The 27124-nt window shown below is 55.3% G+C and overlaps 12 protein-coding genes across 12 annotated transcripts; 6 read left to right on the top strand and 6 right to left on the bottom strand.

The window, feature by feature from the left end:
* Positions 1-230: 230 nt before the first annotated feature.
* Positions 231-2440, top strand: BO82DRAFT_356332 (putative acyl-CoA oxidase). The gene is made up of 7 exons (XM_025635696.1): positions 231-455; positions 515-713; positions 781-900; positions 955-1104; positions 1161-1677; positions 1733-1787; positions 1842-2440. Exons 2-7 carry the CDS (start codon positions 574-576, stop codon positions 2348-2350), a joined length of 1491 nt encoding a protein of 496 aa, XP_025489760.1. The 5' UTR covers positions 231-455; positions 515-573; the 3' UTR covers positions 2351-2440.
* BO82DRAFT_340171 (Zn(II)2Cys6 transcription factor) lies at positions 2396-4261 on the bottom strand (the record flags this gene model as incomplete). Its single annotated transcript, XM_025633499.1, has 3 exons — positions 2396-3779; positions 3915-4123; positions 4172-4261. 3 exons carry the CDS (start codon positions 4259-4261, stop codon positions 2396-2398), a joined length of 1683 nt encoding a protein of 560 aa, XP_025489759.1.
* A 312-nt stretch (positions 4262-4573) lies between these two features.
* On the top strand, positions 4574-6269 carry BO82DRAFT_385068 (D-serine ammonia-lyase DSD1). The gene is made up of 2 exons (XM_025638150.1): positions 4574-5040; positions 5103-6269. Exons 1-2 carry the CDS (start codon positions 4840-4842, stop codon positions 6258-6260), a joined length of 1359 nt encoding a protein of 452 aa, XP_025489758.1. The 5' UTR covers positions 4574-4839; the 3' UTR covers positions 6261-6269.
* Positions 6270-6454: 185 nt separating this feature from the next.
* Positions 6455-8432, top strand: BO82DRAFT_385067 (Zn(II)2Cys6 transcription factor; the record flags this gene model as incomplete). Its single annotated transcript, XM_025638149.1, has 3 exons — positions 6455-6497; positions 6599-7488; positions 7566-8432. The coding sequence occupies 3 exons, from the start codon at positions 6455-6457 to the stop codon at positions 8430-8432; spliced, it is 1800 nt and encodes a 599-aa protein (XP_025489757.1).
* On the bottom strand, positions 8390-9693 carry BO82DRAFT_356330 (oxidoreductase, short-chain dehydrogenase/reductase family). The gene is made up of 4 exons (XM_025635695.1): positions 9566-9693; positions 8962-9467; positions 8865-8901; positions 8390-8799 (listed from the first exon to the last, which is right to left on the bottom strand). Exons 1-4 carry the CDS (start codon positions 9613-9615, stop codon positions 8559-8561), a joined length of 834 nt encoding a protein of 277 aa, XP_025489756.1. The 5' UTR covers positions 9616-9693; the 3' UTR covers positions 8390-8558.
* Positions 9694-12909: 3216 nt separating this feature from the next.
* On the bottom strand, positions 12910-15030 carry BO82DRAFT_356329 (aldehyde dehydrogenase family protein). The gene is made up of 4 exons (XM_025635694.1): positions 14527-15030; positions 13972-14444; positions 13506-13917; positions 12910-13443 (listed from the first exon to the last, which is right to left on the bottom strand). The coding sequence occupies exons 1-4, from the start codon at positions 14926-14928 to the stop codon at positions 13336-13338; spliced, it is 1395 nt and encodes a 464-aa protein (XP_025489755.1). The 5' UTR covers positions 14929-15030; the 3' UTR covers positions 12910-13335.
* Positions 15031-15226: 196 nt separating this feature from the next.
* On the bottom strand, positions 15227-16154 carry BO82DRAFT_356328 (type 1 glutamine amidotransferase). Its single transcript, XM_025635693.1, has 3 exons — positions 15856-16154; positions 15581-15807; positions 15227-15529 (listed from the first exon to the last, which is right to left on the bottom strand). Exons 1-3 carry the CDS (start codon positions 16079-16081, stop codon positions 15233-15235), a joined length of 750 nt encoding a protein of 249 aa, XP_025489754.1. The 5' UTR covers positions 16082-16154; the 3' UTR covers positions 15227-15232.
* Positions 16155-16481: 327 nt separating this feature from the next.
* BO82DRAFT_314915 (glutamine synthetase family protein) lies at positions 16482-18411 on the top strand. Its single transcript, XM_025632527.1, has 5 exons — positions 16482-17102; positions 17166-17428; positions 17480-17532; positions 17583-18263; positions 18316-18411. The coding sequence occupies exons 1-5, from the start codon at positions 16685-16687 to the stop codon at positions 18344-18346; spliced, it is 1446 nt and encodes a 481-aa protein (XP_025489753.1). The 5' UTR covers positions 16482-16684; the 3' UTR covers positions 18347-18411.
* A 279-nt stretch (positions 18412-18690) lies between these two features.
* BO82DRAFT_340152 (dienelactone hydrolase) lies at positions 18691-20602 on the bottom strand (the record flags this gene model as incomplete). Its single annotated transcript, XM_025633498.1, has 3 exons — positions 20061-20602; positions 19561-19998; positions 18691-19502 (listed from the first exon to the last, which is right to left on the bottom strand). The coding sequence occupies exons 1-3, from the start codon at positions 20311-20313 to the stop codon at positions 18691-18693; spliced, it is 1503 nt and encodes a 500-aa protein (XP_025489752.1). The 5' UTR covers positions 20314-20602.
* Positions 20371-20949, bottom strand: BO82DRAFT_131464 (uncharacterized protein). Its single transcript, XM_025629971.1, has one exon. It carries the CDS (start codon positions 20828-20830, stop codon positions 20486-20488), a length of 345 nt encoding a protein of 114 aa, XP_025489751.1. The 5' UTR covers positions 20831-20949; the 3' UTR covers positions 20371-20485.
* A 1261-nt stretch (positions 20950-22210) lies between these two features.
* BO82DRAFT_385063 (putative MFS transporter) lies at positions 22211-24390 on the top strand (the record flags this gene model as incomplete). The annotated part of the gene is made up of 4 exons (XM_025638148.1): positions 22211-22427; positions 22493-22655; positions 22723-23784; positions 23841-24390. The coding sequence occupies 4 exons, from the start codon at positions 22211-22213 to the stop codon at positions 24154-24156; spliced, it is 1758 nt and encodes a 585-aa protein (XP_025489750.1). The 3' UTR covers positions 24157-24390.
* An 807-nt stretch (positions 24391-25197) lies between these two features.
* BO82DRAFT_376333 (putative phthalate transporter) lies at positions 25198-27099 on the top strand (the record flags this gene model as incomplete). The annotated part of the gene is made up of 9 exons (XM_025637519.1): positions 25198-25421; positions 25489-25528; positions 25581-25709; positions 25773-25842; positions 25891-25938; positions 25989-26134; positions 26186-26403; positions 26460-26921; positions 26976-27099. 9 exons carry the CDS (start codon positions 25198-25200, stop codon positions 27097-27099), a joined length of 1461 nt encoding a protein of 486 aa, XP_025489749.1.
* Between the last annotated feature and the right edge of the window lie 25 nt (positions 27100-27124).

Here is a 27124-nt window from a genome sequence, read left to right as displayed (position 1 = left end):
CGTATCTGAGGGGCGGCGTCGGCTATTCCGGCCAAGCCTTGGGCAGATGATCCTCCCCGGCCGCTTCCTAGCCCTATTTTTGCTTTTTAGTCTGCAGAGATGTGGGGTCCCTTCAGCTTAGCCGCAACCATTGTAGACCCAAAGTCGGTCCAGACTTCGGACTTTCGATCACCAGTCCGAATATAAATCATGCACATCGCCGCGATGAGCATCTCGATGGAAAACCGTGTTCCGCAGCGATCAAAACGACCCCACCATCATGCCGCTGTTGAAATCAGACCAATCTGTCGTCAAACCAGAATGCCGTGCACTATACGACCAGATATGGCACGCAACTTCACGGACACTTGAATTGGCACAGTCGGCACTGATGCAACCTTCACCACTCTCATTGACTCTCGAGGAACGAACGCAACTCACCTATCGAAGAGCAAAGGCTTTGGCGGATGCACATAGTACTACCCACCCCCCTCCCCCCCATGCCATATTGGAGCAACGTGACTGACTGAAATAGAGTTGACGGTGAAGGATGTGGCGTACTTGACCCCGAGTTTCTGGAAGCTACACACGGACATGATCGGTGCTATGGACGGTGGCGCGGTCACCCTGATCAGCATCCAGTATAACCTTTTCGTCGGCACGGTCGCTCCATTTGCTGCCACAAGGCCTGACTTGGCAATGATCATGCAGCAGGCGATGAAATTCGATATCTCGTGCGTGCCCCACCCTCTTCTCTTCGATTGATCCTTCGACGGAGCTAACTCATCGACCACTTTTTAGTGCACAATTCATGCTTACCGAAGTTGGGCATGGCCTAGACGCACGGAATCTCGAAACCACAGCGACCCTGCTTCCAGACGGTGGCTTTGAGCTGCACTCGCCGTCAAAGGCTGCTGCCAAGTGAACAACCCCGAACCAAGCTTCTTCCGAGTCAGTACTAAGACCTGCACGCAGATGCATGCCACCGTCCACCCCTCGCAGCGGCCTCCCCACTATTGCTGTGGTCATTGCCCGGCTGATGGTCGAGGGTGAGGACAGAGGAATCCGTCCGTTCCTTGTTCCCGTTTCAGACGGAACTCAGATGTGCACGGGTATCACCTCAAAGTACGTATCCGACGGGATATAACCGATTCTCCATACTCACACCAAGGACCACGCAGGGCCCTACCACCCCGAACGGGCGCTCAACCAATTGACCACGCCTTGACATACTTCGACCGCGTGCAGCTGCCCTCGTCGGCCTTGCTAGGCAACATCGAAAAGTCTCAAAGTGAACGCGATGATTTCCTGGCGACCATCCACCGCGTATCGGTAGGGACGCTTTTCCTTTCCAGTGGATGCATCCCACTTCTGAAAATTGCCCTCTACAATGCCAGCAAGTTCAGCTTCCGACGCAAGATCCTCGGCCACGATGGGCAGCCGATGCCCGTAATTGACTTCCGCACACAACACCTCCCCATCCTCCACGCCATTGCACGAGTCCATGTCCTGCAAGCTTTCCTCATTCAGGCGGCAGTTGGATTCCGGGACCCGAAGGTCGATCCGCGGGTTCGTCACGCAATCGCAACGGCGTTCAAAGCAGTGGCTATCCACGACTTCCAGACCAGCATAAAGGCTCTGAACGAAGGTTGCGGCTGGCACGGATACTATGAGCGCAACCAGATTCTCCAAGCGGAAGTAAGCAGTGTCGTCATGTACAGCTCGAAAAGATTCTCTAACGTCATTTCTCCAGCTGGAGTTTCGTGCCGTGGGCACAGCTGAAGGCGACATCAGAGTTCTTGCCATCCGTATGTCCAGTCCCCCGTGATTGGTGATTACCAGCTGATTATCTCGTGATACAGGCCTAGCAAGCGAGCTCTTGATCGGCCGCTACCAGGTCCCACCACCAAAGGACCCCGAGAGTCTCTTAGCACAGCATGAAGCAGGCTTGTTTGCGGAGGCGAAGGAGTCGCTCGATCTCATCGGCGGGATCCATCGCAGCGAAGCATTCAACCGGGCCATCCTTCCCCTGGCCCTTCCATTAATCCAGGCCGTAGGATATCGGATGGCGATGGAAGCCGCAATCGAAGCTGACATTGACCCCAGGCTGCGGTCCCTATATCAAGCCGGGGTAATCAAGGAAGACTCCGCTTGGTTTAGTGAGCAAGGGGGTCTCAGCAGGAAGGTGCAGCGGCATATGGAATCTCAAGCGGCAGATGCAGTGCTTCCAGAATTAAAAGAGTTTGTGGAGGGCACAGGAGCGCAGTTGTATTGCACTGCACCGATGACATCAGATACCCTGTGGGACAACTTTGTCGAAGAGTTGGAGACGTTCTCTGGCAACGCAGTGTGGCCAAAACAGGCCCAATAGCGTGTGGTTAGTAATTTTCGAAGAATGAATTCATTAGTCATAATATCAGCCCAATCCCAGGTTAATACTCTTGGAGTATATAGAGCCACCTTCCCTCATCCGTCCTAGAATGACGAAGTCCCGAAACCTTTGGCTGTTGTAAGACGAATACTTCCCCGATCCACCGCCGTCATCTTCCGACAAACCAATCGCGTAAACGTCCCTTCCAGCGGCACGTTCCGCATTGACGATGCGGACAGCATCCAAGGTTTGTGCGATTGGAAAACTTCCCTCTTCAAGGATCGCGAGATCCACGCACTTTTGCAGCCAATTCTGTACTTGTAATCCGCATGTAAGATCATCACACCTGAGGACGCAAGCCAGAAGTAAACTCGCAATGCCAATTGAATAGGTATTTCTGCTAGCACACTCGATAATATCCAAGCCTGCTACAGTACGAAGCAGAACGGTCATCCAGGATGTAGTGACGGCATGGTCGTTCCCTGGCCGAACCTCTTGGTCTTCACCGGACTCTGCCCTAGAATGCAGTATTCCCGTGCATTGCATAATTCGCGCTGCACTGTAATATGCATAGTTGATCGCTGCCTCGTAGGATTGAAACAACAGTGAACGTTCAATCTCAGAAAAGCGCCCATGCAGAGGTTGGGGCAGTACATCAAGTGGAAGCTGAGAAGGATCTAGGCGAGAATGCCACTCGTCAAGCTTTCTCCCTTCGGCCTTCAATAATGACACGCATTCGTCGACGGTGCATGTGGCCAGGCTTCGCACACGGGAGTCTGATAAGACCTGAAGAGTGGCGATCGCTTTTAGCCGGTGCGATTCGCACAGAATGGATACAAGCAGAGTCTTCTGAGCATCGATCTTGCGCAGCACCTGCATCAACTGTGGCGACACTAAGAGCGACCTCTGGCTGAGCTGAAGGTTAAACGTGGTGAAGTACATTCTGCGCCACCACATATGGAGTCTCGAAGCGAGCCAGGCGGCGATGAGTTCCTTGCCAAGTGCGTCCTGGGGTAGGTGTGCAAGCTGCAAATCAATGATCTTGGCGATTCCCTGGCAATGCCATCCGAACCCTCGGAAGTTTCCCATAGCAGTCTCCATGAGGCAGAAGAGCACCAGTATGGCCAAGGTTGTCAACGGTGACGATGAAGCCTTTGCTTGCAAGGTTCTTGCAGTTTCGCCAACCGCGGAACTGTAGTACCGCTGGCTGGAGAGTTGGTGAGTACGATTGGGCAAGACGATTAGTCTGCCCTGGTTTGTGTGACCCTCAGGAGAGCGTCGACTGATGTTGCAGGCTGCTAATGCAAGGAGAGATTGTTTCAGGGCATTATCTTCGTGAAGGATAGAGTTGATGCCGTGGGAGAGACGGCCCAGAGCATCGATGCATGAGCTTTCCCAGTAGTCCAGATAGAAGAGTTCACATTCAACGCTTCTGAGGTCAATCATAGTGTCAATGTGCAGGAGAGGCTCGGCTGAAGTATGTTTACGCAACTCATCTGCAGCGCTACCAGGATCTTCTTGGGTTTGTACTTTGCAGACGCTCAACTGGACCACCTGTTTCGACTTATGGGCTGCCTCGCTAGCTTCGTGTACCCGGGCATTGGACGGTGAAGTGGACTGGTAGAATGGCTGCCATCGCACATGCGGAAGGGGTCTCGATACAGGTCGGTGGGCAGAGGCAGTCCGATTGTTGAAGCTGAAGCTGGGTGACACTTCCTCGCAGCTCTTGCCTGCACGAGTACACGCCCCGCATGATGGCTTAGTCTCATCGCACTACGGGGATCAGCGAGAAGGACGAGTTGAGCGAGTAAAAGAACGAACTTTGACGCGGCGCTGGCGACATAGCTTGCAGCCTGTACGCGAGCGGACTATGCTGGTCTTCTTCGGGCGAGGCGGTGCTGGTCTGTACATCGCACGATGTGACCAGATGACTGATTAGATGGCGCTAGTACTTCCTACCAGGGCTGCACTGACGCTTTAAAAAGGTTGCTCCGATGTAATTCAGACGAGGAGAAAGAAACCTCCTATGCAGTGCCACTATTGAAGTGATGATCAAGTTAGAATGAGGTTAGACCGAAGATCGGAGCCGAAGCGAATATCGAATGACTAAGCAGAGACTGGCCCACCTTCTGAATTCGGTGTGCGGGAGCGAGCTCACTCAGGCTGCCACTCCGGCTAACTACCTTTCTCTACTACGTCTCCTCTAGCAACTCCTTACCCGTATTCGTATATACTTCCTTTTCGGCACATCACGCATGGACTGTGGAGAGTTGTGGAGTTTACAGACAAGCTGACGATATTCAGGGATACAATCCATGCATCCTCTCCATTGTGAACGCCCTATGTCACTTTTAGCCGCGGTGACCCACTTACCAGATCCAGTGTACCGCAGCGAGAGCTGAGGCCGACTTTCAAGTTACATAACAACAGACAACTCCTCTCGGACTGTACCAAGTCTACAATATTCTTCACCTGAGCATCACTTCATAATGGACTTCCCCTCGTTCCTCACAAGACCTTCCCCCTCCATTGCGGAGCTAAAACAATTCTATGTCGGCAAAGACATCAACGACGTGCCCAAACCAGCCGTCGTGCTGGACGTGGCCATCATCAAGAGACACTGCCAGGCCATGCTAGACGCAGCTTCAGCGCTGAACGTTGGATTCCGCGCCCATGTCAAGACCCATAAAGTCAGACCCATCCCTTCCATCCCATTCCATTCCCACACCACGCTAACCGAGACCCCCCCCAGACTCCCCAAGCCACCCGCCTCCAGGTCGGCGAGTCGAGCCCAGAAGTCAAGCTGGTCATTTCCACCGTCCTCGAGGGCGAGATGCTCGTGCCCCTCCTGCAAGAATTTCAAGCGGCCGGGCGCTCCGTCAATGTGCTGTACGGCATCCCCCTCGTGCCATCACAAGTGCCCCGTCTCGCCGCGCTGGCCCGCCAGCTAGGCGAGAAGACCATCGCCGTGATGATCGACCACCCGGCCCAAGTCGATCTCCTCGCCACCTTCCACAAGGCCTCCGGCCACGCCGCCTGCGTGTTCCTGAAGGTCGACTCCGGGTACCACCGCGCGGGGCTGCCGCCGGCCAAGCTCAACAAGAACGGGCTGCTGGAGAAGATCGCGGCCGCCGAGAAGCAGGGTCACGCGATCCTTCTGGGGGTGTACTCCCACAATAGCCTGAGCTACTCGGGGACTACCTCGGAAGAACTGATGGCGTACCTGAACGAGGAAATTTCCAGCTGCCGGGACGCGCTGAAACAGAATTCCCAGCTACTCCCGACCGATAGGGAGCTGGTCATCAGCGTCGGCGCGACGCCGCAGGTCGTCTCATCGCAGCACCTGTTGCATCAATCCCTCAGCTCCGGAGCCGAGGCGCTGAAGAACCTGCTTCACGACCCGGACCACGATGTCAACGCGAAGGTCAAGGTCGAGCTTCACGCGGGCGTGTACCCGTTTCTCGATATGCAGCAGCTGGGGACCAACGTGCACAAGACACGGGACGCTGAAAGCGAGATTGGCATCGCCGTGGTGGCGGAAGTGTGCAGTGTGTATAACATCGGGGAGCGTTCGCAGCCTGAAGCGTTGGTCGCGGCAGGCTCCCTGGCTCTGGGGCGAGAGCCGGCCGCGTCGTATCCTGGGTGGGGGCTTATCAGCGCGTGGAGACGGGAACCGGGCGCTTCCCGACTACTGGTGCAGCGCATCAGCCAGGAGCATGCCATCGTTTCTTGGGAAGATAAGAGTGACCAATCAAAGATCCCTCTCGAAATTGGCCAGTCCGTCAAGATCTTCCCCAACCATGCGTGTATCACCGGTGCCTTGTATGGATGGTATTTGATTGTGGATTCCAGTGAAGATGGCGATGGATCGAGGGTTCTTGATGTTTGGCCGAGGAGTACTGGATGGTAAACATAGGACGAAATCAATAATATTTCTTTATGCTTTGGCAAAAGCTGCGATCATCCATTCACCTATAGAAATCTATCGAACCCTCATGATAGCATTGAGTCGATACGAAATCCCCACCGCGGTCCCGGCGGCCCCAGTGACCAATCAACGTCTCCAGAATGGGCCAATTCCCCCCACATTCTTCTCTTATCATCATGCATCACAACCTCCGCTCCAGGCTACTCTTCCCCCATCACTGTTCAGCCCGGAGCGATCCAGGACTAGTCTCTTGGACCCCTATTTCTCTCACGCTACTATTCTTCAGGGCTTCTAGAACACAAACTCACCTCAAATGCCAGCGACCAGACGGCTACGCACCGAGCCCATCGTGCGGGTCAGGACGGGGTGCTGGGCCTGCCGACGGCGCAAGAAGAAGTGCGACGAAGCGAAACCCGTCTGCGGGGGCTGCCTGCGCAACAAGCTGACCTGCCAATGGCCATCGAGCGTACTTGGGGTCCCCAGCTCTGCTACGCTTGCTGCCTGGACTGCCCCTACTCCCACCACTACATTCTGCACCGCGAGCCATGCGCATGCGCAACAGCGCTCAGAGCCCATCTCCCGCGCGCAGACCCGCGTCTCCTCCTCCCCTGAGACACCCTCATCATCGTCGTCGTCGTCATCATCATCACCAGCAGCAGCAGCAGTATCATCGTCAGCGTCCCCTGATTCCGTATTATCTCAGGAGGAGATCCCGCGCGAGATGGAGCTGCTCGAGGACGAGCACGGCCGTTCCAACACTACCCCGGGTGTCACGACCATCGCCTCACAATCCACCGCTACAGAGCCCGCTCAAAACAACACAGCAACAACAGCACTGACGACAACAGGCCACGCCCTCCCCCGCGCGATGTCGATGATGCCCAACCACGGGCTCGACGCGTACCAGCTGCTGAGCCACTACATGGCGACCACGGCGGACTGCATGGCCAACGGGTCGACGCCCATCAACCCGTTCCTGGTGCAGATCGTGCCGCTGGCCTTCAGCAGCGACCTGCTGCTGCAGCTGGTGCTGACGCAGAGCGCGGCGCACCGGGCGTTTCGGCGGCTGAACGACTCGGACGAGGTGGCGCAGAGCCACTACACGAAGGCGCTGCAGCTGTTCCGGAAGGGGGTGACCGAGTTCATCGACGGGAAGGAGTCCAACCCGCTGATCCTGACGGTGGGGGCGTTGGTGATGTGCTTCACTGAGGTATGCCTGACTACACTACTGTTTACGTTTACGAGTACACTTTGCTCTTTGCGTGTATGATTAATGCTCGAATGCAGACGGCGAAAGGCGACATGAACGGCACGATCTTCGACCACCTTTCCGCCGCGCACTCCCTCCTGATCCGGCTGCTGGCCCACCACCAGGCCGCGGATGCGGCCATCCCCAAAGACCTCAGGGACTTTGTCATCGAGTACTACACCTACACGGCGGCTGTGAGCATGATCTCCATCGACGCCCGCGTCAGCCAGCAGGTGCTCCTGAATTTTGAGCTGGAGCAGAAGGCGCGCCAGCTGCTGGAGGTCGGGTACGTGGGCAATCTGTGCGGGTGCTGGCTGGAGCTGTTGTTGTTGATTCCCTGCATCTTTGACCTCGGGCGGCACTGGATGATGATGCCGGTGGATCCTGAGAGTGGCGAGCAGTCGGTCATCGTGCCGACGGCGGACGAGATCGCCATGTATGGGTCACTGCAGGCGCAGATCATGCGCTGGGCGCCTCTCTCGTCCGTTTCGCCGGAGGTGTTCCTGGCGGGCCGCATCTTCCAGCAGGCGATGCTGCTCTACCTGTACACGGCGCTGGGCGGGCCCCGGCATTTCGCGCGGTCGAAGACGGGGATGCATCAGATGCTGGTCGAGACGGCTATCTCGGAGGCCATGGCGTATCTGACGCAGCTGTCGGCAACCGCGCGCATCAACTCCGGGCTCTGCTGGCCCATCGCCGTGGTCGGGTCCTGCCTGTCCCACTCGGACCACCAGGAGAATCTGCGGCAGCGGTTGACGACGATGGTTTCTACGTTCGGACTGGGGAACATGCACCGCACGAAGTTACTCCTCGAGCACATGTGGCAAATGCCCCTGGAGGAGGCGGGACCATGGAACATCTGTCGAGCGATGGAGCGAAATCAAATCTGGATATCGTTTGCATAAACAAAGAAACTACCGTCCACGGCTCTCGATTCTAAATATACACTAATTTCATGACTCATCGCAGCATCCCCCTTCCACAAGACCAGCTTGGAAAAGCGCAAGCGTGATGGGGCTTGAATCCTTGCTCTAAGAAGCCTGGTTCTTCGGGGCCTCAGTGGCGGGACCCTCCGGGGTGACATAGGCCTTGGTCAGACCGCCGTCCACCACGAAGTCGGCAGCGTTGACGAAGCTGCTCTCGTCGCTGGCCAGGAAGATGACGGCATGGGCCTGCTCGATGGCCTCGCCGAAGCGACCGGTGGGGAAGTGCACCTCGCGGCGGAAGCGCTTCTCCTTGTCGTCACCGAGCCAATCCTGCAACAGGGGGGTGCTAGTCTTGTTAGCCAACGCTCTTCACCAATCCCAGTCGGCACACAAAGAGGATAGGAGACTCACTTCAAAGGAGCAGGACACAGCGAGTTGAAGCGGAATCCTACAAACCAATTAGCATCAGCATCAACGCCCAACCTCTCAACACCCGAGAGAAACATACCCTCCCTAGCATGCACAATCGCCAGCTCGCGGGTCATGGCCAACACCGCGCCCTTACTGGCCGTGTACGCCAACTGCGGCGTCGCCGCGCCGACCAACGCCACCATACTGGCCGTGTTGATCACACTGCCCTTCTTCTTGCCGTGCTTGCGCAGACTCTTGACAGCGTGCTTGCACCCGAACCACACCCCCTTCACGTTGATGTTCATGGTCAGATCCCAGATGTTCTCGGGGGTCTGCTCGCTGTCGCCGTCCTGGGCGTGCATGATGCCCGCGTTGTTGAACATGACGTCCACACCGCCCCAGGCGTCGAGGTGGGCGACGGCGGCCTCGACCTCGCTCTCCTTGGAGACGTCGACGGTGCGGGTCTCGACGCGGCCGTCGTGCTGGGGCACGGCGGTGCGCACCTTGGCGAGCGCCTTCTCGAGGCCCGGCCCGCTGACGTCAGTCATCAGGACGGAGGCGCCCTCGCGGAGCATGAGAATGGAGGTTTCGAGGCCGATGCCGCTGTTTTCCGGGGCAAGTACGAGGGTTAGCGAGCTTGTCTTGCTTATTGACGTGTTCATATTTCGATTGCAGTCCAAGGGAAAGAGGGGATAGCATACCCCGCCGCACCAGTCACGATAGCATTCTTGCCTGCAAGTCGTCCAACCATTGTGTCTGTCTTTCGTTTCGAATTCGGTCCTTGCGTACTTGACTGTGTAAACTCCGTAAATCGGATAATCCACCGATTAGTTCCCAAAAAGAAATTCCGAAGTGCAGGAGAAGATTGGTTTGAGAAGACAAACAAGAAGTGATGAAGAAGGTGGAAGAGAGCCAACCCGCTTTAATAACTCCCCTCCCCTCCCTTCCCTCGCCGAAAGCTACTCTCCCCTACCCCACCCTCACCGCCCGGGTACCGCGCTTCGGAGGGTTCCACGTGTTACCTGCGCGGCGCGGCGCGGCGCTGCATGAAGATGAAGGAGCACGTGCCGCGCCCTGGGAAACTTGGTTCAGACGATGGAAGCTCTACTCCACGATCACTTCAAGCTCCGGTCGGAAATACTATTTGCTGGGGATAACTAGGAGCGCGACCGAGTCTCGAGAGATGGAGGGGTAAGGAAGGGTGCGGTGTTGAGCTTCCTGGCTGGCTTTGCCATTAGCGATAAGCGATAAGCATGCGACGGTAAGGCGGGTCCGTGCTTGCGGCCGGGGGAGCGCGGTCCGGGACCGCGCGGCGGTTACTTGGCTTATCGGGGGCTTTGCTGGGGAGGATAGTTGGGGGATGGGGTTGGGGTTGGGGTCAGGGTTAAGGGATGCCCCAAGTATCCTGGTTCTTGAGTAGTCTGAGTCTTGATTGGGGCTTAAGATTACTTGTATGTTGATGATAGGCGCGAGCTGAGGCTGGGGATGAGTAAGGGGGTAGAGCTAACTTACCCTCCACTTCCCTAAGACCGAATATCTATGCCTAAGCCACACCACACCACCGCTAGTCCCTACTCTTCCTCCTTATAGATTCCGCTTCAGCTCCAGACCTCTGACAGCCCTCCTCTTTGAATCAAGAAGCCTCCAGCTCCACCTGCGGAGTTAGAGCCTATACTACTACTACTACTACTACTACTACTACTACTACTACTACTACTACTACTACAGCTTCGATTCCCCGCCCCAATCTAGGAAATAATTCAAAACCCTTACCAATAGCCTGAGATAATAGCAGTATAAAGCTGCGCGGCTTTGTTACTGGGGAGATTAGCAAGATAAGGTATTACAATATATAGAAAAAGATTGGGTTGGTAGAAATCAGGGCTCAAAAAGTACTTGTTATAGTAAAAAGGTTAGTCTTTTTTTTCTTTTTGTAAAAAATTATTTATATGGAGAATCAGGAGAGCAGGGTAGGTATACAGTATTATTGCAGTAATTGCAAGGCCTAGGGCTCCTCTTAGGTTCTGTGTAAAGCTGTTTTCATATCCCAGATCTTAAAGGTAGTCTTGTATTGAGATTGAGTCATGCTACGCTCTCGGGGCGCTGACCAATACAGCACTTCGCCCTGTTCCCGTGTAGTCTCCACAAATAAATTGATATTGGAGCAGCCTTTAGTCTTCTATTTATACTCGGTTAGAGGCGACTGAATGATTAAACATTCAATTGATTAATTGCTGGGCTTCGCAACGAACGCTCTCATCGGACAAGCAAAAAGAGAAACGTACAACCCTAAACGAAAACCTCCGGAGATAAAACGACTCCATATCAAAAGACGACCCAGCAGAGTGATATTAGCAATTATAATAACCTTCGTAAAGCGACCCTAGTAGTTCCGGAGCCACGGGCACCGGGAAGTATGCCACTGTCGACACAGAACGCATTTGAATGCTCGGGGATCCGCTGAAGTCAGTTAGCACGGGTACAAAATTCTTCGTGACTACACTATGGCCGAGCGTACTAGGCATGTCTGGATCAACATACGGTGATGTCGCAGCCTTCGTAGCGGATCCAGTTGTTTGTGAGTCTGACTTCGTCGTAGACGGTGAGACAGTTGAAGAATGCGGTGGCTGAGAAGTTTTTTGAGCCTTTAGTCGCAATTAGAATGATACTGTTTGCATGTGGTATGATAGTCAACATACACTCTGACTAGAGGGGTCTACTCTCACAGCCTTCTTTGCTTTGGAAGTCTCCCTTGCTTTGCTGCCACTTTCAGACTTGGGACTGGATTCATAGGTTTGGTAGCTCGAATGTGGTCTCATTACAGAAGTGGCAGCTCGAATGACAACTTACGGATCCATTTTCGATGATGACCATTCGAGTTAACGAATTAAAATGCCAAAGTCACACACCACAGAGAAATGTCAGATTGAAGGGGTGTGTTTGACGTGGTTTGAAAAAGCTGTAGCTAAAGGTTTAACCATAGTGGCAAGAGCAGAGATGAGGATGCTGATCCGCCTGCTTCTTATGGACAAGAGAGTCAATTTCTAACTTCTTTGCATGAGTCACTATGCAGATATATTCTGCGTCTCATACCGGTGATAGCGGCTCTACATCACAGGTCGGAAGAGTCAGCTATAGTGTTCGAGAGAAGCAAAAAGCCACCAGTCCAATATCAGGCCATTGTCGTCGCTAGCATATTGATATGACCAGAGACTTTACAGAAGCTGTATAAAAGCTGCATTGTTCTTGAGTGGCAGCATACAGAATGGATAGACCTGCCTCATACGCTTGAGCCTCAGTAACCTCGCTGTGAACTTTCATCGCACAGCTGAAAGTCCAACGGTATTCTTGGCCTGCCGTCTTATATGATTGACTTTATTCGCCTTGCGAACTACCGCAAATATGCAAGACTTCCCACACGATCGTTTCTGCAGCAGATGTCTTGATGCAGGGTTCTATCATAGTGATATATGAAACTCCAGCCTCTCTCAATCCGAATACCGCAGGTCCAAATCTCGAACGCACATAGTACCTTGGGATCTGGGAGTTTCGGAATGAGCTCATCGTAGCCTACGATTAGAAAGAACAGAATTAGAATGCATTAGCCTTCCAATCATAACATCCATATGAGTCTCTGTTCACCTCACATAGCCACTACTCTATCGACGTTTAACCATTCTGATGAACTCAATTATCACGTATCGATCAGAGAATTCCCACCCTTCAGGACCCAATATTTCAAAGTACTACAGGATCTACTATGTAGGTGCTTTTCAATAGAGCTCCTGCCTGTCACAATTGGAAATGTCGGCCTCACCGGGTATAAAGACCATAGTTTCTCTTTTTCTTTTAGGCAGTGGTAAGCTCCCTTCGGCAGTCCGCTCCTTCCTCGATATCCTACTGTCCTTTGCAGTTTTGAGGATGCGGATGCCGAGAGCCTAGTAGTGAAAAGTAAACGCAGGTCTGATTTGTTGTTCTTCTTCTTTTCTTTCAACCGGGGAACATCTCAAAATGTCACCTCGGGAGTAAGTATACAGTTCTTTGCTTTCTAAATTGATCTTCCATTGTATTTTGGATATGTACTCGAACCTCGACCCTGTATTATTCTTGAAGACTCTTCTGTGTCTTAGTACTAATCGAGCCCTGACCAATCATTGCACTCATGATGGCGAGAACTTCATGGCTTTCAGAGTAGCTCCACAGTTTGGTTCAGTGCTACCATCTGGTCACAATAGGCGCGTCGAGTACTTCGACTTTTCGGCATGCTACATACCATGATGCGCGTTTGTTCAGATTGGATAATCGCTAATGGAAAATCTAGGAGGAAGCCGTTCTGGGCCTGCTTTCCCCCCTCTCCCCCTCTTGGACACGAGCGTATGTTATGCGATTTATGGGTTGAAATTTAGACATAAAAAACGCTGATGAATTCGATAGCCGTCGACTCCGCCCACCTCGTCCTTTCCCCTCAACTCTACTCCTCCTTAATATGAAAACTCTTCAACTTGTAGAACCCATCATAAGCCTTGGGACCCAGCGTGAACCCCAGGCCCGAATTCTTCCACCCAATCCACGCGAGATCCTAAATCCCCAAAGATTAGCACACTTGTCATGCCGATGCATCACGCAATCCTGGCAACATACCGGACTAGGATAATCGCAACGGTTCAAATACACCGTGCCCGCCTCGACATCATCAATCAACTCCTCGCCCCTCTTGATGTCTTTGGTCCAGATGCTCGCCGTCAGACCGTAGTCACTATCATTCATGAGGTCGACCGCTTCCTCATCCGAAGACACCTTCATGATAGGGAGGACCGGGCCGAACGTCTCGTGCTTCATGACCTGCATGTCGTGCGTGGCGTTGATCAACACCGTCGGCGCCAGGTAATTGCCCTCGGAGGGGAGGTTCTGGAAGGTGGGGTTCGCCGGCGTGACGTCCACCGCACCCTTGGACAACGCATCCGCGATGTGCGACTGGATGTTCTGGACGGCAAGGCTGGAGATAACGGGGCCGGTGGTCGTGGACTGGTCATGGGGGTCGCCGACTTTGTAGCTATTGATGCGAGAATATTAGCCACTGGAATTGGAATTCATGGAGGAGCCCTACCCAGCCAATTCCTTCTTCACCTCCTCCACAAACGCATCGTGCACGTCCGCGTGCACGTACACCCGCTCGATGGCGCAGCAGCTCTGGCCGGAGTTGAACACCGCACCATCCACAATGTTGGCAGCCACGGAGGCCAGGTCGGCGTCCGGCCGCACGTACGCCGGGTCGTTGCCGCCCAGCTCGAGGTTCACCGGCACCAGACGGCGAGCGGTGGCCTCGCGGATGCGCAGGCCCCCCAGCGTCGAGCCGACGAAGGAGATGAGCTTGATCTGGGGGAGTTGGGCGATCTCGTCGAGCACGTCGGCGGAGCCGCAGTGAATGACCTGTAGCACGTGGTCGGGCAGACCGGCCTGCACAAAATAGGAGGCCAGCCGTTCGCCGAAGATGGGCGTCTGTGGGGAGGGACGGAGGATGACGGTGTTTCCGCTCAGCAGAGCGGGGAGGAGGGCGTTGACGGTGATGAGGTACGGGTACTACCCAGCAAAAGTGCGGTTCCTGGTTAGCGATCGCAAGATTTGCCACCGACAGGGACGGGACAGGGACAGGGTAACTCACATTCCAGGCGGTCGAGATCAGAACAGGACCAACGGGTTCCTTCTTAATGAATCGCCGAAATCCGCTCTCGGGGGTGCCGGGGAGGTTCTTCAGGCTCTCTTCGGCGATGTTGAGCAGGTATTCGGCGCGCTTGCGGAAGGTATCGATCTCCTTGCCGGTGTAGGCGATCGGGCGGCCCATTTGCGTCGTCAGTTCGGCGGCCAGGGTGTCTCTGTCTGCAACGATGAGATCCAGCGCCTTCACGACGATCTCCTTCCGTTGCGCGAGGGTCGTCTTCTTGTATGTGAGCAATGCATTCTGGGAAGCTTGGACGATTTTCTGGGCTTCTTCGAGAGAGGTACCGGGGTGCTCGAAGATGACCTTGTTCGTGGAGGGGGAAAGGGTACGGATCTGGTTCGTCATTTTGGATATGTTGCGTAAGTCTCAGTCTGTGGAAGCAACAGTCGACCTGGGTGAGTTGGAATAGAATGAGAAATATAAGGATTGGAATAAGTGAGAGCTTGGGATGAAGAGTTGCAGTTGTTATAATCGGGCGATAAGAGGTGGTGGAGGGGCAAAGTGGGCACGCATGTGATTGGCGCGCTCTATCGGTCGGGGCGCGGTCTGGCGGTGGGGCTCGACGTAAGGATGCATGGGAGAACACAATGGAACCATTAGGTATGCTATTCAGGACTAAGTTATCTTACAGGAAACAATTCTATCCAAATCAATCTAACATCCCCAAGGCAAATCGTGTCATCGTTTCCGCGACAAACACCCCGTCGTGCGGCTTATCGACCCGCGACATGCCATCCTTGTAGAAGCTCTCTTCGAACACACCGCGCTCATGGCGCATCTTGAGAATCGAGCTGACCATGAACCCATTATACTCTGGATGGCCTTGAACCGTTAAAATCGTTTTCGGGATATACAGGCCTTGGATACCGCAGATCAGACTGCTACCGAGGTTCACACATTCCGGCGGAACTTCGAAGACTACATCACGGTGCATCATCTGCAAAGACTGTGGACTGTTAGTAACATATCTTCCTGTGTTGCATTTCCGCCGACATACAATCTCATTCTTCCCAAAAAGCTGCCTCCCTGCACTGGTCAAGTAGAACGGCTCGACGGCAACCTCCCACCCAGAGACACTGGGGCCAACGCGGGCCCCCAGAGCCCGCGCAATGATCTGGTGGCCGAAGCAGATCCCAATCATAGGTTTGTGATGTACGGTATAGCAATCTTGGACGAAGCGGAGCAGTGTGAGTATCCATGGCTCATCTTTGTAGGAGTCGTGTTCTAAGCAGTGTCAGCACTGTCTTCGGAAGGGTAGTGTGCTTGCCTTACTGCTGCCGGTCAAGAGAACGATGTCGAAGTCTTCGGGTTTGGGGTACTCGGCAAATGGTAGCACGACATTGGTCTTTGTCATTTGCAGTTTTACAGGAGTCTCAATCGTCTGCAGCCCCTCGTTCAGGTGATTCTCAAAGATATCCCCGTAGGTGCCATATTGGGCGAGGATGGGATCCACGGGCGTGTCGCATTCCAGAACAGCGACTCGAAGAAGTTGGGTCATCATGCTGGTGGTTGTAATTTTGGTAGCAGCCAGCCGCAGCGAGTGCGTAGTGAGGCACTGCACCGATCTTGGCTTTATACAACGCACGAGGCGACTTATCGGAAGCTATACCACCAACCGCGGTTAGAACAAGTTCCTATGGGCTCCCCGTCGACACCTTAGGCAATACACGCAGCACGGGACTGTTACGTAACAGCCGTTGAGCCATGGCATCACGTGCTTCTTCTCCAACAGCGACCCCTCATGGGCGATAAGCGATAAGCGCGGTTCCGTGGCTTGCCCCGCAGCCAGCGCGGTCCGAGGTGTTGGGGAGCGCGCGCGGTAGCTGTACAGCTCCAACTCGCCGTCGCTTCCAAGTTTCGGAGGCAGTATCGCCAAATCGGTGCCTACCATTGCAGACCGCCAATGGAGTCCGTTGCCGCGCGATGGAGCTCCTGTGGAGCTTCGTGCCATGCTGTCGCAAGCATTGCGGCCGCCGTCGGGGTCACGACTAGTCCACGGTCGCTATTGCAACTTCCTTTAAAGCGCTCCCCTCGCCTTTCCTTCCTCTTCTCTAGAAGCTTTCAACACTTTTGCAACTCACTATAGAACATACTCGTCGAGATGACGTCCACACACATCACCGCGGAGGACCTCCCTAGCCTCCTGGCCAACGACATCAAGGTCAAGGTCGCCGGCATCGACTGCGATGGCATCCTGCGCGGCAAGGTCATGTCCACGGAGAAGTTCCTGGGCATCGCGCAGAAGGGATTCGGCTTCAGCTCCGCCGTGTTCGGGTGGGACATGCAGGACGTGCTCTACACGACGGACGCGAAGATCGCGCCCGCGGACTCGGGTTACGTCGACTTCATCGCCATCCCGGACCTGAACTCCTTCCGGCGCATCCCGTGGGAGGACAACATCCCGTTCTTCCTCGTGCGCTTCGCCCAGAATGATCAGCCCGTGTCCGCCGATGGGCGCAGCATGCTCCGGTCGATATGCGACCAACTCGCGGCGGAAAACTGCCAGGGGATGGCCGGAGGTAAGGGCATTTCGCGTCTGCAAGCTGTGGGTGACTGGGCTGGACAACGCTGACCCTGAACAGTGGAGCTAGAGTTTATGAACTTCCAGACCCCCTCCGAGGACGGGTACGGGGCCAATGGCTCCCAGATTCGCGACATCGCCGCCTTCCTCGAGAAGAATGCCCCGGGGGCGTTGCGCCCGCTGACGCAGGGCAGCTTCTCCTACAGTGCCACCAGACCGGTCGCATACAAGAAATACTTCTACGATATTTTCGACACCAGTGCACAGTTCAACTGCGGGATTGAGGGCTGGCACACGGAGGGTGGACCGGGTGTATATGAAGCAGTGAGTTGACCGTGCTCGTGGAGGGGTTATGCGAATGCTCACAGCCACAAGGCGCTTAAGGTGTCCCCGGTCAGCGAAATGGCAGATAAGGTGTCTCTATTCAAGTAAGCACGCCCCTCAGCCCCGGGCTACAGACCCAAACTCACATATCTAGACTGCTGGCCAAATCGGTCGGCCTCGAGCACGGCATCACGCCGTGCTTCATGGCCAAGCCGATGCAGGGTCAACCCGGGAGCTCCGGCCACATCCACGTCTCGCTATGCGACCTGGCGGGTAAGAACCTCTTCGCGCGCGAGACCCCCGACACAAACGCCCCCTGGGCCGATGCAGCTGGACTGTCGGACCTGGGCCGACAGTTCCTGGCCGGTCTGCTGGAGGCGCTGCCGGACATCATGCCTCTGTTCGCGCCGACCATCAACTCCTACAAGCGGCTCGTCGAGAACTTCTGGGCGCCGGTGAACATCAGCTGGGGGCTGGAGGACCGGATGGCGTCGGTCCGGCTCATCACGCCGCCCGTGTGCAAGCCGGGCGCCACGCGGTTCGAGGTGCGCATCCCCGGCGCGGACCTGCACCCGCACTACGCGCTCGCGGTGATCCTGGCCGCGGGCTGGCGCGGCGTGCAGAAGCAGCTGGAGATCCGGGTCCCCCCCGTCTCGGCCATGAAGGCGGCCAACCAGCAGCCCGAGCTGCTCCCCAACACCCTGGAGGAGGCGCTGCGGCGGTTCAACGCCCCGACCAGCATCGCGCGGGAGATCCTGGCGCCCGAGTTTGTGGATTTCTTCACGGCCACGCGCGAGCACGAGCTGCGGGTGTGGCGCGAGGCGGTCACGGATTGGTAAGTCTTTGCCCTTTGTGCTAAGCAGTGCCTGTATTGACTGGTGGTTTAGGGAGTTCAAGCGGTACATCGAGACAGTATAGGTACGGCGAAAGTTGCACTGTAGATTATGAAGAACATGAGAGATGAATACCACATACATACCACGTACACAGTCCCTGTGTAGATTGCCTGTTTCCAATTCCATTCAGAAAAAGTTGAAGCATTGCTCAGAGTGTGTGGGATATGTTTCATTATGCATGAGATCAACTGTATTAATTAGACTTAGAGCAAGAGTAAGAAATTATCAACCACCACTACAGCACAAGAAAAACACGCGAGTCATCGCGCACAATCTGGAATCAAAAGATAATTCAAAACCATCAGATACAGAATGCAAATGTCCAGGGTATAGAAAATGCCAGTTGAGAAATGGTGTCCGTCGGGTTCAGTCATCACTTTTAGCCTCGGGCTCGTCCTCGACGGTGGCAGCGGTGGGACTTTTGCTATGCCCGTTACTGGGGGTTCCGTTCTGTTCATGCTCATCGTCATCATGCTCGTCGCCCACCGCGCCGTCGTGCTCGCCGTCGTGGTGGTGGCCGTTCTGCTCCCCGCCGTCACGCTGCACGTTCTTGCCCTTGCTGTCCCCGTCACCCAGCGGCTTCTCGACACCAATATCGCCCGCCTCCGTCCCGGATTCCTCGACCTTCCCCCGTTGCTTGGCCCGGGCCCGCCGGATCAGCCGGTTGTGGTAGTCCTTCTTCTCGGCCTCCGGGTCCTCCTCCACGATGCGGCGGGCGGCCTCGCGGCCCACGACGGGCAGGCGGTCCACGCCCGGCGCCGTCGCCCCGGGGGGCACGTACTTGGGGTCCAGCAGGCCCAGCTGCACCAGCACGCTGGCCTGGTCCCAGTACATGTGCTCGGAGTACAGGCGGCCCGCGCGCAGGCTGATGATGCTCACGAGGATCACCTCGACGCGCTTGTTCGTCGGCGGGATGCCCGGCAGCATCCACGGGATCTCCTCGGAGTGCTCGAACGAGGCGTACAGCTCGTCCACGACGCGGTCCGCCCCCACGGTCCGTGAGATCAGCCGCAGCCGCATTGATGGCGGCAGCTTGCGCAGGAAGTGATGTTCGTAGAAGCGGCGCAAGGCGTGCGCGCCGATCGCGCCGCTCATCGTCGGCGCCATCGTCACGGTCGGGTTGAGGTGCGAGACGTACGGTTCTACCGTGCCTTTGAGGTTCATGGAGAAGAAGCGCGCTAGATTTTTGAGCGTGTTAGTGTTTGTTGGAGAGCATTGCTCGGGTTGATCACGTACCCTCCAGATGCTCCTCCCATCGCGACTCCAGATCCAGGTCCTTCCCGAAGGCCTTGCGCAACACCTGCAGCGTGCGGCTCCATGCCAGATCCGACGCCAGCCGGTCGTATTCTTCCAAGTCACTCTCTGCGAACCCGGGCTGCACCGAGGCGTACGTGAACGTGGGCCAGCCGATGTTCAGCCGCTCGCCCGTGCCGATGCCCGGGTTGATCTTCTTGGTCGTCCGCTTCTTCTTTCCCTGCAGACCGAGTGCCGTGGGGATGGTGACCATGTCCACGGTGTTGCCGGCCAGGTGGCAGAGCACCCGCAGTTGGACCGAGTAGCGGTTGCGGGTGTCGGGGATGGTGGTCGGGTAGTAGGCGATCAGAGCGGCGAGACGGCTCGCGTTGGTCGGCTTGAGGAAGTAGTCCATGCAGAAGGAGGCTGCGTCTCCGAAGGCTGGGTGGAAGATTAGATGCCACGGCGAACCGAAAGGGCTGGGCCTCCCACGATGTGCTTACCGATGATCGCATAGTTGTCCCCCACCCCCAACCCGTCTTTGACCGTCCTCAGTCGAGCAGCGTAATCCTTCCCGCCGTTGTTGAACGGCACATACACGACATCGAACCCCTCGTCCGCCCACGCTCGAATGGTCTGGGTGTCGAACTCTTCGGTCTCGGCTGTAATGCACACCCGCGCCGTCCCCAGGTTCGCATTGTTGTAGATGAAGCCGGATGCCCCGGGAGCGTTGATGGATATCGAAGCCATTGTCATTGGGCCTGATCCTTGTGGTTCTGGTGTTGTTATTCTCGAAATCAATAATTATAATGTCTGCCTCCAACGTTGAGAACAGGGTGAAAACAAAAAGAAGGTCTGACAGCTGCCTCTCCCCCTCTGCGCCATGGACCAGGATCTACAACATTTTATGGAGTGGTGGACGCCTACGTCACTGCCTGCCCCCAACCCGTTCCGCATACGTCATTGCCGCCCGGGAAGCCAGGATCAGCTGATGGTCAGGCCTATATGAGATTGGTAGCCCAGTTGTTCGTCGCCCAGTCTGCCAGTTCATTCGAAAGAGTTCGGAACGTCTGGATGCTTTTCCTGGTTTCTGCGATGTTGCTATAGATGTGTTGTTTTTGTTGAAGGATGGTTCCGAACGGTCGAGCATTCCTTGGGAATGGCAAAACTTAAATGGTGGTCGTGGTGGGAATGTTGCACCCTCAGGCAGCGATGGAGAGTGCCTGGATCGGGCTGCATCGGGCTTAGGCCCGTTTGAAGCTGTCGCTGTCATCGGCCTCGCTCCGATGGCCGGACTGGGTTGTATACTTGGCTTAGTAGTAGCCTGGGGCTGGGCCTCGGCACTCACCGCCAGAGCTCCGGTCAAGCTCTCCTTGGTGCACTGTCTTTCTCATGCTGGGTTATGACTGTTGCACTAGTTGACGTTTGCTAATTATCGCAACACTACCCATCCCCCCGACTGTGTTTTATCTTGTGCTGGTTCGGTTCTCAATGGCTGTGTTGCAATTATATGAAAAAGACCTTTGCAGTCACACCTGTGCGATATAGCGGTTCCGTTATCTTTGGAGATTGGAAATGCCGCAAGATTCATCGAACAGTCCTTGTTGCAATTGCACTCAACTATGGCGACAGATTGTCGTGCAGAGCTACCAGGAGGAGCTTGTGAGCAGACTGCAATGCATATCGCATCTGATAAGAAGCCCCCAGCATTTTAATTCGCGGTAAGTCGGGGTAGAGCTGAGTGATCCCCCCGGGAAGTCCGCAACGGGCTGCAGGAGAGAGAGGGGTAATTGGTACTCCGTAATGCGAAAGATCAATGCTCACTTTGTGTACATGATGTACCGAATACCGAATACCGACGTACAGGAGCAGCTACTCTACGGACTGGTCGTGGATGGCGTGATGCCTTCCAGAATACATTATCTTTCATGCAGGGTATTCCGGGTATTTCCAGAAGAATGGTCGATGGCGGGATACAAACAATCTTTATTTGAGGTCCGGCCAATTGAGTCCGGCAAGACCGCTTAGCTGGCAGGCTCGATAAGCTAAGGGGGTACTAGCTAGCTTGGGGTTGACTGGAAAACCCTAGGGTAAAGAATGAATCATCTAGACCCATCGGCCGTGGTGGAGCCGGGGTAGAGAGTCAAAAAAAAAGCTCAAGACGTCAGGTGCCTTTTGGATTTCCCCTTCCATTCCTGAACACTGGGCAAATGCATTGATCTTCTCCACCACCAGATAAGAACGATAAGCTATAGTTAGTTAGTTTAGACGGGGTTATTTACCCACTCCAAATCCTGTTTTTTTGTGTTGTGCTTTTCCAAAATTCCTCCCTCTTGTTTTCCTCTCCAGCCCTTCATTCACAATTTTTTTTCTCTAGAAGTACAGTGAAGTAAGGTGGTGGCTGGCGAGAGAACTCTCGAACGTTCGGCAAGTCCACCAACTGGAAAGCCAACCACTTTAACTTTCCTGCCGACCTTCCCCCCCCCCAAGCCTTCAAGCCCATCCTTCCCGTTTCCAAGTTCCCTGTCAATTCGTCGTCGTTGATTGTCCTCGTCCCCTGGCACCAGCACCAGGCTCTCTAGCCTATTCGCTTTCAGACCAATCGCGACACTTATCGCTTAGCTTCTGGTCACCGAAAGTACAGTGCAGTACCATGTCCTTGGTCCAGCACGTCTCTGCAATTGAGGGTGCGGACCGTGAACCCGATCCTCACGATGATAGCACTATCACCACCGCCGTAACCAGCGAACACTACGGATCCATCCGTCGCAAGATCAGCTACGACTTCTTCCCTCCACCACCGCCCCCCATCGAAGAAGAACTGCATTCGGGGACTCCGGCTTATAAAGTCCCCACCGCCACGCGACTAGGTAGGTGGTACAAGACTGGAGTTTTCTTTTTTGCTCGAATGAATTTCCCTGTTGACCCCGTCTAGCCCAGGTTGCCGTCACGATTCTGGCATGCTGGTTCGCTGCAGGCATTGTCTTCGGATTCGCAGCGCTCAAGCCGGTCTTGATCGCGGAGGGAGTATATAGGGAACTGTGCACCGACGAAGAACTGCGCGACGGTGTCGACGTGTGCGTGGAACAGGATCTTAGGTGCGTATGGCCCTTTCCACCAAATTCGCCCCCCACCCCTGGGAGGATAATCCGCTAACTCGGGCAGACTCAACTTCTTCTTCACCGTCAGTTCGATCACAGCCAACGTGTCTGCCTTGCCGGTCGGAACCATCCTGGATCGCTATGGTTCTCGTGTCTGTGGCTTCGCAGGTTGCGTGCTTCTCTCCATCGGCTGCGTGCTGATGGCATATTCGTTCTCGGAGCCCGGGTTCGACGGGTACATTGCCGCGAACTTTTTCCTCGCCCTGGGGGGAACTTTCATTTTTGTGCCTTCATTTCAGATCGCCAATGCGTTCCCCAAGTATGCCGGAACCATTGTGGCCCTGGTCACCGGCGCCTTTGATGCATCGGCAGCTGTATATCTGTTCTACCGTCTGGCGTATGACGCCACCGACCGGTCCTTCACTCCCCAGACATTCTTTACGGGGTACCTGCTGGTCCCCGTGCTTATATTCATTGCCCTTATTACTATCATGCCCGCCCGCGACTACCAGAGCGCGCATCAGTTAGAGATTAGAATTGAAAAGGCGGAGGACGCGACCCGCGACGTGCACGACTCGGATGACGACATCGAAAGTGACTCGGAGCTCCTGCGGATCCGCCGGGAGCGTGCCAAGCGCCGTCTCAACAAGATCCATAAGATTGACGAGGTGCTGGGCGATCGCGACGAGCGGCTGCAGCGCGAGCACCACGAGGAAGAGCGCCAGGCGACAAGCGCGGTGTGGGGCGCGCTGCATGGCCAGCCGGCGCACAAGCAGATGCTGACCCCGTGGTTTGTGCTGATCACCCTGATGACGGTGCTGCAAATGCTGCGGATGAACTACTTCATTGCGACCATCTACGCGCAGTACGAGTACATGTTGCAATCCACCCCGCTGGCGGCCCAGATCAACAGCTTCTTCGACGTGGCCCTGCCGGTGGGTGGGGTGGTCTCCACGCCCTTCATCGGGATGCTGCTCGATAACCTCAGCGTGCCCTCCATCCTCGGTATCATCGTCGTGCTTACCACCGTGATTGGCATCTTCAACTCCATCCCCGTGTTGTGGACGGGGTATGTGACGGTGACCCTGTTCGTGTTGCTGCGGCCACTCTACTACTCTGCTATGTCGTAAGTTCTTGTCTCGGATATTGACTTTGGATCGGATCTGATGCTGTGATTCGTAGGGATTACGCCACCAAGGTGTTTGGGTTCGCCACCTTCGGGCGCGTCTACGGAACGATCATCTGCTTCTCGGGGCTCGTCAATTTCTCCCAGTACGGCCTCGATGCTCTCACCCACGGGCCTTTTGATGGCAACCCTATCCCCATAAACATCTTCTTCGCAGGCGCTGGGTTTGTCGTGGGGACGGTGCTGGTGGCCTTTGTCTACCTTGCCGGAAGACACATGAAGGAGGAGCAGCAGGACATGGAGGAGAGTGGCGAGCGGCAATGGTTGATTCCGGAGGAGAGCGAAGAAGATGTGTATGGGTCTACTAGATAGTCGGTTGTGCCGAGGTTCGAGGGAACGGAGCTGGAATAGAAGTGCGCCCAGATAAAAGCGCCAGAATATGGGTTCTAAGGGTATCGTGTACATTGTTATAGGGGTGGGGAGTGTGGTTCTGTGGATGAGGCGTTTTTTGTGTTTTTCTGACTCGGAAGAGAAACGATTGATCTGTGCATAGTAATAGGTGCTAGGTAGTTTAGGTTATATAGGGCATCGATTCTGATTTGCTTGAATAATGCGCTGGAACCCTGCCCGACCAGGTCTTTGCAGATATACTCCAAAGGTAACTTCCGAGCACCACGCGATTCCGGCCAGACCGTCTGTTTGCCACGCCAGGCCATGGCAAAGAGTCAGTTGTTCGTATCCGCTCTTGGTCGGCCTGCCAAGGGGACTGCCAAGGGACCAGTCCGGATGGTCTTGATGTCAACCGTACTGAACAGTCGTCCACCCCCGCATTCTTTCTCCCTTCCTCCACATCGGTTGTTCTCTGGCTCCGGTTTTTGTGGGGAAATCTCCCTTCCCCGGACCATTCCAAGTTGTCTTCTCTCCTTCCTTTCCAGTTCTCTTCCCCAGACCGAGGTAACTTGTTGATATCTCGAGCGGCTATTGGACTCATTCCTCCTGAGGGTCCTCGAAATTAAAGTTTCTTATTTGGCAGCGACGCCATCAGCTGGGCGGATCTGGGGTCTCTGGAGGGGACAGTTGACGGAGTCTCTTCGTCATGCAGCCGCGGATGTGGAGAATGACAGAAGAAGAAGAGGGGGGAGGGGGGAGAGTAGGATGTGGGTTAGGTTTCCGCTTGACTTGACTTGACTTGTTTTGGTCTGCTTTGGTCTACTACCTAGGCTTTCTTCCTTATCTTGGTGCGACATATAACTACGATCCACGACCCCCGACCGACCCTGCTGCCCCCTGCGTTCTTGCGATTCTTCATTGCCCATCCCCATTGCTTTATTGTCTTGGAAGTTGGGTGCTCTATCGATAGTCTACTCTCTGCAAATCTCCTCTTTTGTTTCCTCCTCTCCACACGAGCTTCTCATGTCTCCCCCCAGCAGCGAGAAAGGAGGGAGCGTGGATCGCATCGAGGACATCACTCGGGCCAACCCCAGCCCCGACGATGTCGACCACGATGAAGAGTACTCCTACGCGGAGCAGCGCAAGATCATCCACCGGATCGATCGCCGGCTGGTGACCATCACGGGTCTGGCGTATTGCATTTCCTTGATGGACCGCACGAATTTGAGCATGGCTGCTGTGGCGGGGTGAGTTTTCTGGCTTTGTGTCTACTACCGCGCGATGAGCTGCTAATTGTGCTCTTGTGTACTACAGCATGACTAAAGACCTGCAGTTGACTGTTGGGACACGCTATGTGGGTGACTCCGTGGCTGAATGGGCTGGCCGATGTGCTGACTGGCCGGTAGTCGGTGATCGTGCTCATTTTCTTTGTTCCCTACGTGATCTTCCAGCCGCCGATGACGGTGGTGACCCGCAAGTTTGGGCCGACGATCTTCTTGGGTAGTATTGTTATCTCTTGGGGGGCGATTCTGGTGGTGAGTCTTCTTGTATTGTTGTGTGGATTGGGTGAAGGTGGACACTGATGATTGTCGTTCCAGGGAATGGGGTTCACGAAGAACTGGAAGCAGATGGTCGCTTGTCGATTCCTCTTGGGGATTTTGGAGGCTGGTGAGTCGGCTCTTTCCTCTGGGCGGAGGTTGGTGCTTACGATGACAGGCTACTTCCCCGGCTGTGTGTATCTACTGTCCAGTTGGTACACGAGATGTGAGTGATGTGCCCGGTATGTGTCTGGGTTTATGCTGACGACCGCGCAGTCGACGTGCAAAAGCGCTTCTCGATCTTCTACCTCATCGGCTGCGTCGCGTCCGCGCTCGCCGGAATCCTCGCTTTCGGGCTGATGCAGATGGAAGGGCTGCAGGGAATCCGCGGCTGGCGTTGGATCTTCATCATGGAAGGTGTTGTATGTATACCTTCGGCATGCGGTTGACGGCTGGCTCTGATGAAGCTGTAGATCACCGCGGTAATCGGGGTCCTCACTCTGATCTTCCTGGTCGACTTTCCCGACCGAGCCCACAAATCCTGGCGCTTCCTGAGTGAGAAAGAAAGCTCGTTCATTGTCCGGCGCATCAACCGCGATCGGTCGGATGGTCACGAGGAGCCCTTCACGCTAAAGCGGTTCTTGTCTCCCGCTCTGGACCTCAAGATCTGGGGGTTCGCTTTGATTTTCTTGTACGCCCCCATGGCCTATCCTTCGATTCCGAGACAAAGCTAACAGTCTATAACAGCTGCACCACAACGGTTACCTACGCCATTGCATACTTCCTCCCCATCATCCTGCAGCAAGGCATGGGCTTCAGCATCGGCGCGGCGCAGTGCCTCGCCGCGCCGCCCTACGTCTTCGCCGGCATCGTCATGTTTGGAGGGGCCTGGGTGGGCGACAAATACCGGGTGCGCGGGGCCATCGTGGTCTTCAACGCGCTGCTCTGCATCATCGGCCTCCCGATCATGGGGTTCGCGCACGGCAACGCGGCCCGCTACGTCGGCGTCTTCTTCAGCGTCGCTGGCGCCAACTCGAACATCCCCGCCGTGATGGCGTACCAGGCCAACAATGTGCGCGGCCAGTGGACGCGGGCGCTGTCGAGCGCCACCCTGGTGGGCTTCGGGGGCATCGGCGGGATCGTCAGCAGTTTGGTGTTTCGGTCGGAGGATGCGCCGGGGTATCGACCGGGCATGTGGACTACGATCGCGTGAGTGATTTTCTTGGTTTTGGCCAATGACCTTTGCTGACCTTTCTCGGGCAGGTGCAATATCTTGATCCTGGTGATTGTGGGGGCGCTGAGTTGGTGGTTCCGGAAGTCGAATCGGGAGGCGGGGCGCGGGGAGAGGGTCATTGAGGGGGCGGAGGACTTTAGGTATACCCTTTGAGTGGATTGATCGGTGCCATTTGAGA

This window comes from Aspergillus uvarum (genome assembly GCF_003184745.1).
Source record: "Aspergillus uvarum CBS 121591 unplaced genomic scaffold BO82scaffold_45, whole genome shotgun sequence".
In the NCBI taxonomy this organism is placed as follows: Eukaryota; Fungi; Ascomycota; class Eurotiomycetes; order Eurotiales; family Aspergillaceae; genus Aspergillus; species Aspergillus uvarum.
The sequence above is the reverse complement of the archived record's forward strand: the minus strand, read 5'-3'. Positions and strand labels throughout refer to the sequence as shown.

Coding starts and splice junctions, on each gene's coding strand:
- BO82DRAFT_356332 (XM_025635696.1), top strand. CDS start 574: ATGATCGGTGCTATGGACGGTGGCGCGGTCACCCTGATCAGCATCCAG. Junction 1,105..1,160: donor TGCACGGGTATCACCTCAAA/GTACGTATCCGA, acceptor AGGACCACGCAG/GGCCCTACCACCCCGAACGG. Junction 1,788..1,841: donor CATCAGAGTTCTTGCCATCC/GTATGTCCAGTC, acceptor CTCGTGATACAG/GCCTAGCAAGCGAGCTCTTG.
- BO82DRAFT_385068 (XM_025638150.1), top strand. CDS start 4,840: ATGGACTTCCCCTCGTTCCTCACAAGACCTTCCCCCTCCATTGCGGAG. Junction 5,041..5,102: donor CCCATGTCAAGACCCATAAA/GTCAGACCCATC, acceptor GACCCCCCCCAG/ACTCCCCAAGCCACCCGCCT.
- BO82DRAFT_356330 (XM_025635695.1), bottom strand. CDS start 9,615: ATGGTTGGACGACTTGCAGGCAAGAATGCTATCGTGACTGGTGCGGCG. Junction 8,902..8,961: donor GATTGTGCATGCTAGGGAGG/GTATGTTTCTCT, acceptor ATTGGTTTGTAG/GATTCCGCTTCAACTCGCTG. Junction 8,800..8,864: donor CTGTGTCCTGCTCCTTTGAA/GTGAGTCTCCTA, acceptor TAACAAGACTAG/CACCCCCCTGTTGCAGGATT.
- BO82DRAFT_356329 (XM_025635694.1), bottom strand. CDS start 14,928: ATGACGAACCAGATCCGTACCCTTTCCCCCTCCACGAACAAGGTCATC. Junction 14,445..14,526: donor TGATCTCGACCGCCTGGAAT/GTGAGTTACCCT, acceptor TTTGCTGGGTAG/TACCCGTACCTCATCACCGT. Junction 13,918..13,971: donor GTGAAGAAGGAATTGGCTGG/GTAGGGCTCCTC, acceptor TCGCATCAATAG/CTACAAAGTCGGCGACCCCC.
- BO82DRAFT_356328 (XM_025635693.1), bottom strand. CDS start 16,081: ATGACCCAACTTCTTCGAGTCGCTGTTCTGGAATGCGACACGCCCGTG. Junction 15,808..15,855: donor CGTTCTCTTGACCGGCAGCA/GTAAGGCAAGCA, acceptor GACACTGCTTAG/AACACGACTCCTACAAAGAT. Junction 15,530..15,580: donor TTTTTGGGAAGAATGAGATT/GTATGTCGGCGG, acceptor AACAGTCCACAG/TCTTTGCAGATGATGCACCG.
- BO82DRAFT_314915 (XM_025632527.1), top strand. CDS start 16,685: ATGACGTCCACACACATCACCGCGGAGGACCTCCCTAGCCTCCTGGCC. Junction 17,429..17,479: donor GACCGGGTGTATATGAAGCA/GTGAGTTGACCG, acceptor CACAGCCACAAG/GCGCTTAAGGTGTCCCCGGT. Junction 18,264..18,315: donor CGCGAGGCGGTCACGGATTG/GTAAGTCTTTGC, acceptor CTGGTGGTTTAG/GGAGTTCAAGCGGTACATCG.
- BO82DRAFT_131464 (XM_025629971.1), bottom strand. CDS start 20,830: ATGACAGCGACAGCTTCAAACGGGCCTAAGCCCGATGCAGCCCGATCC.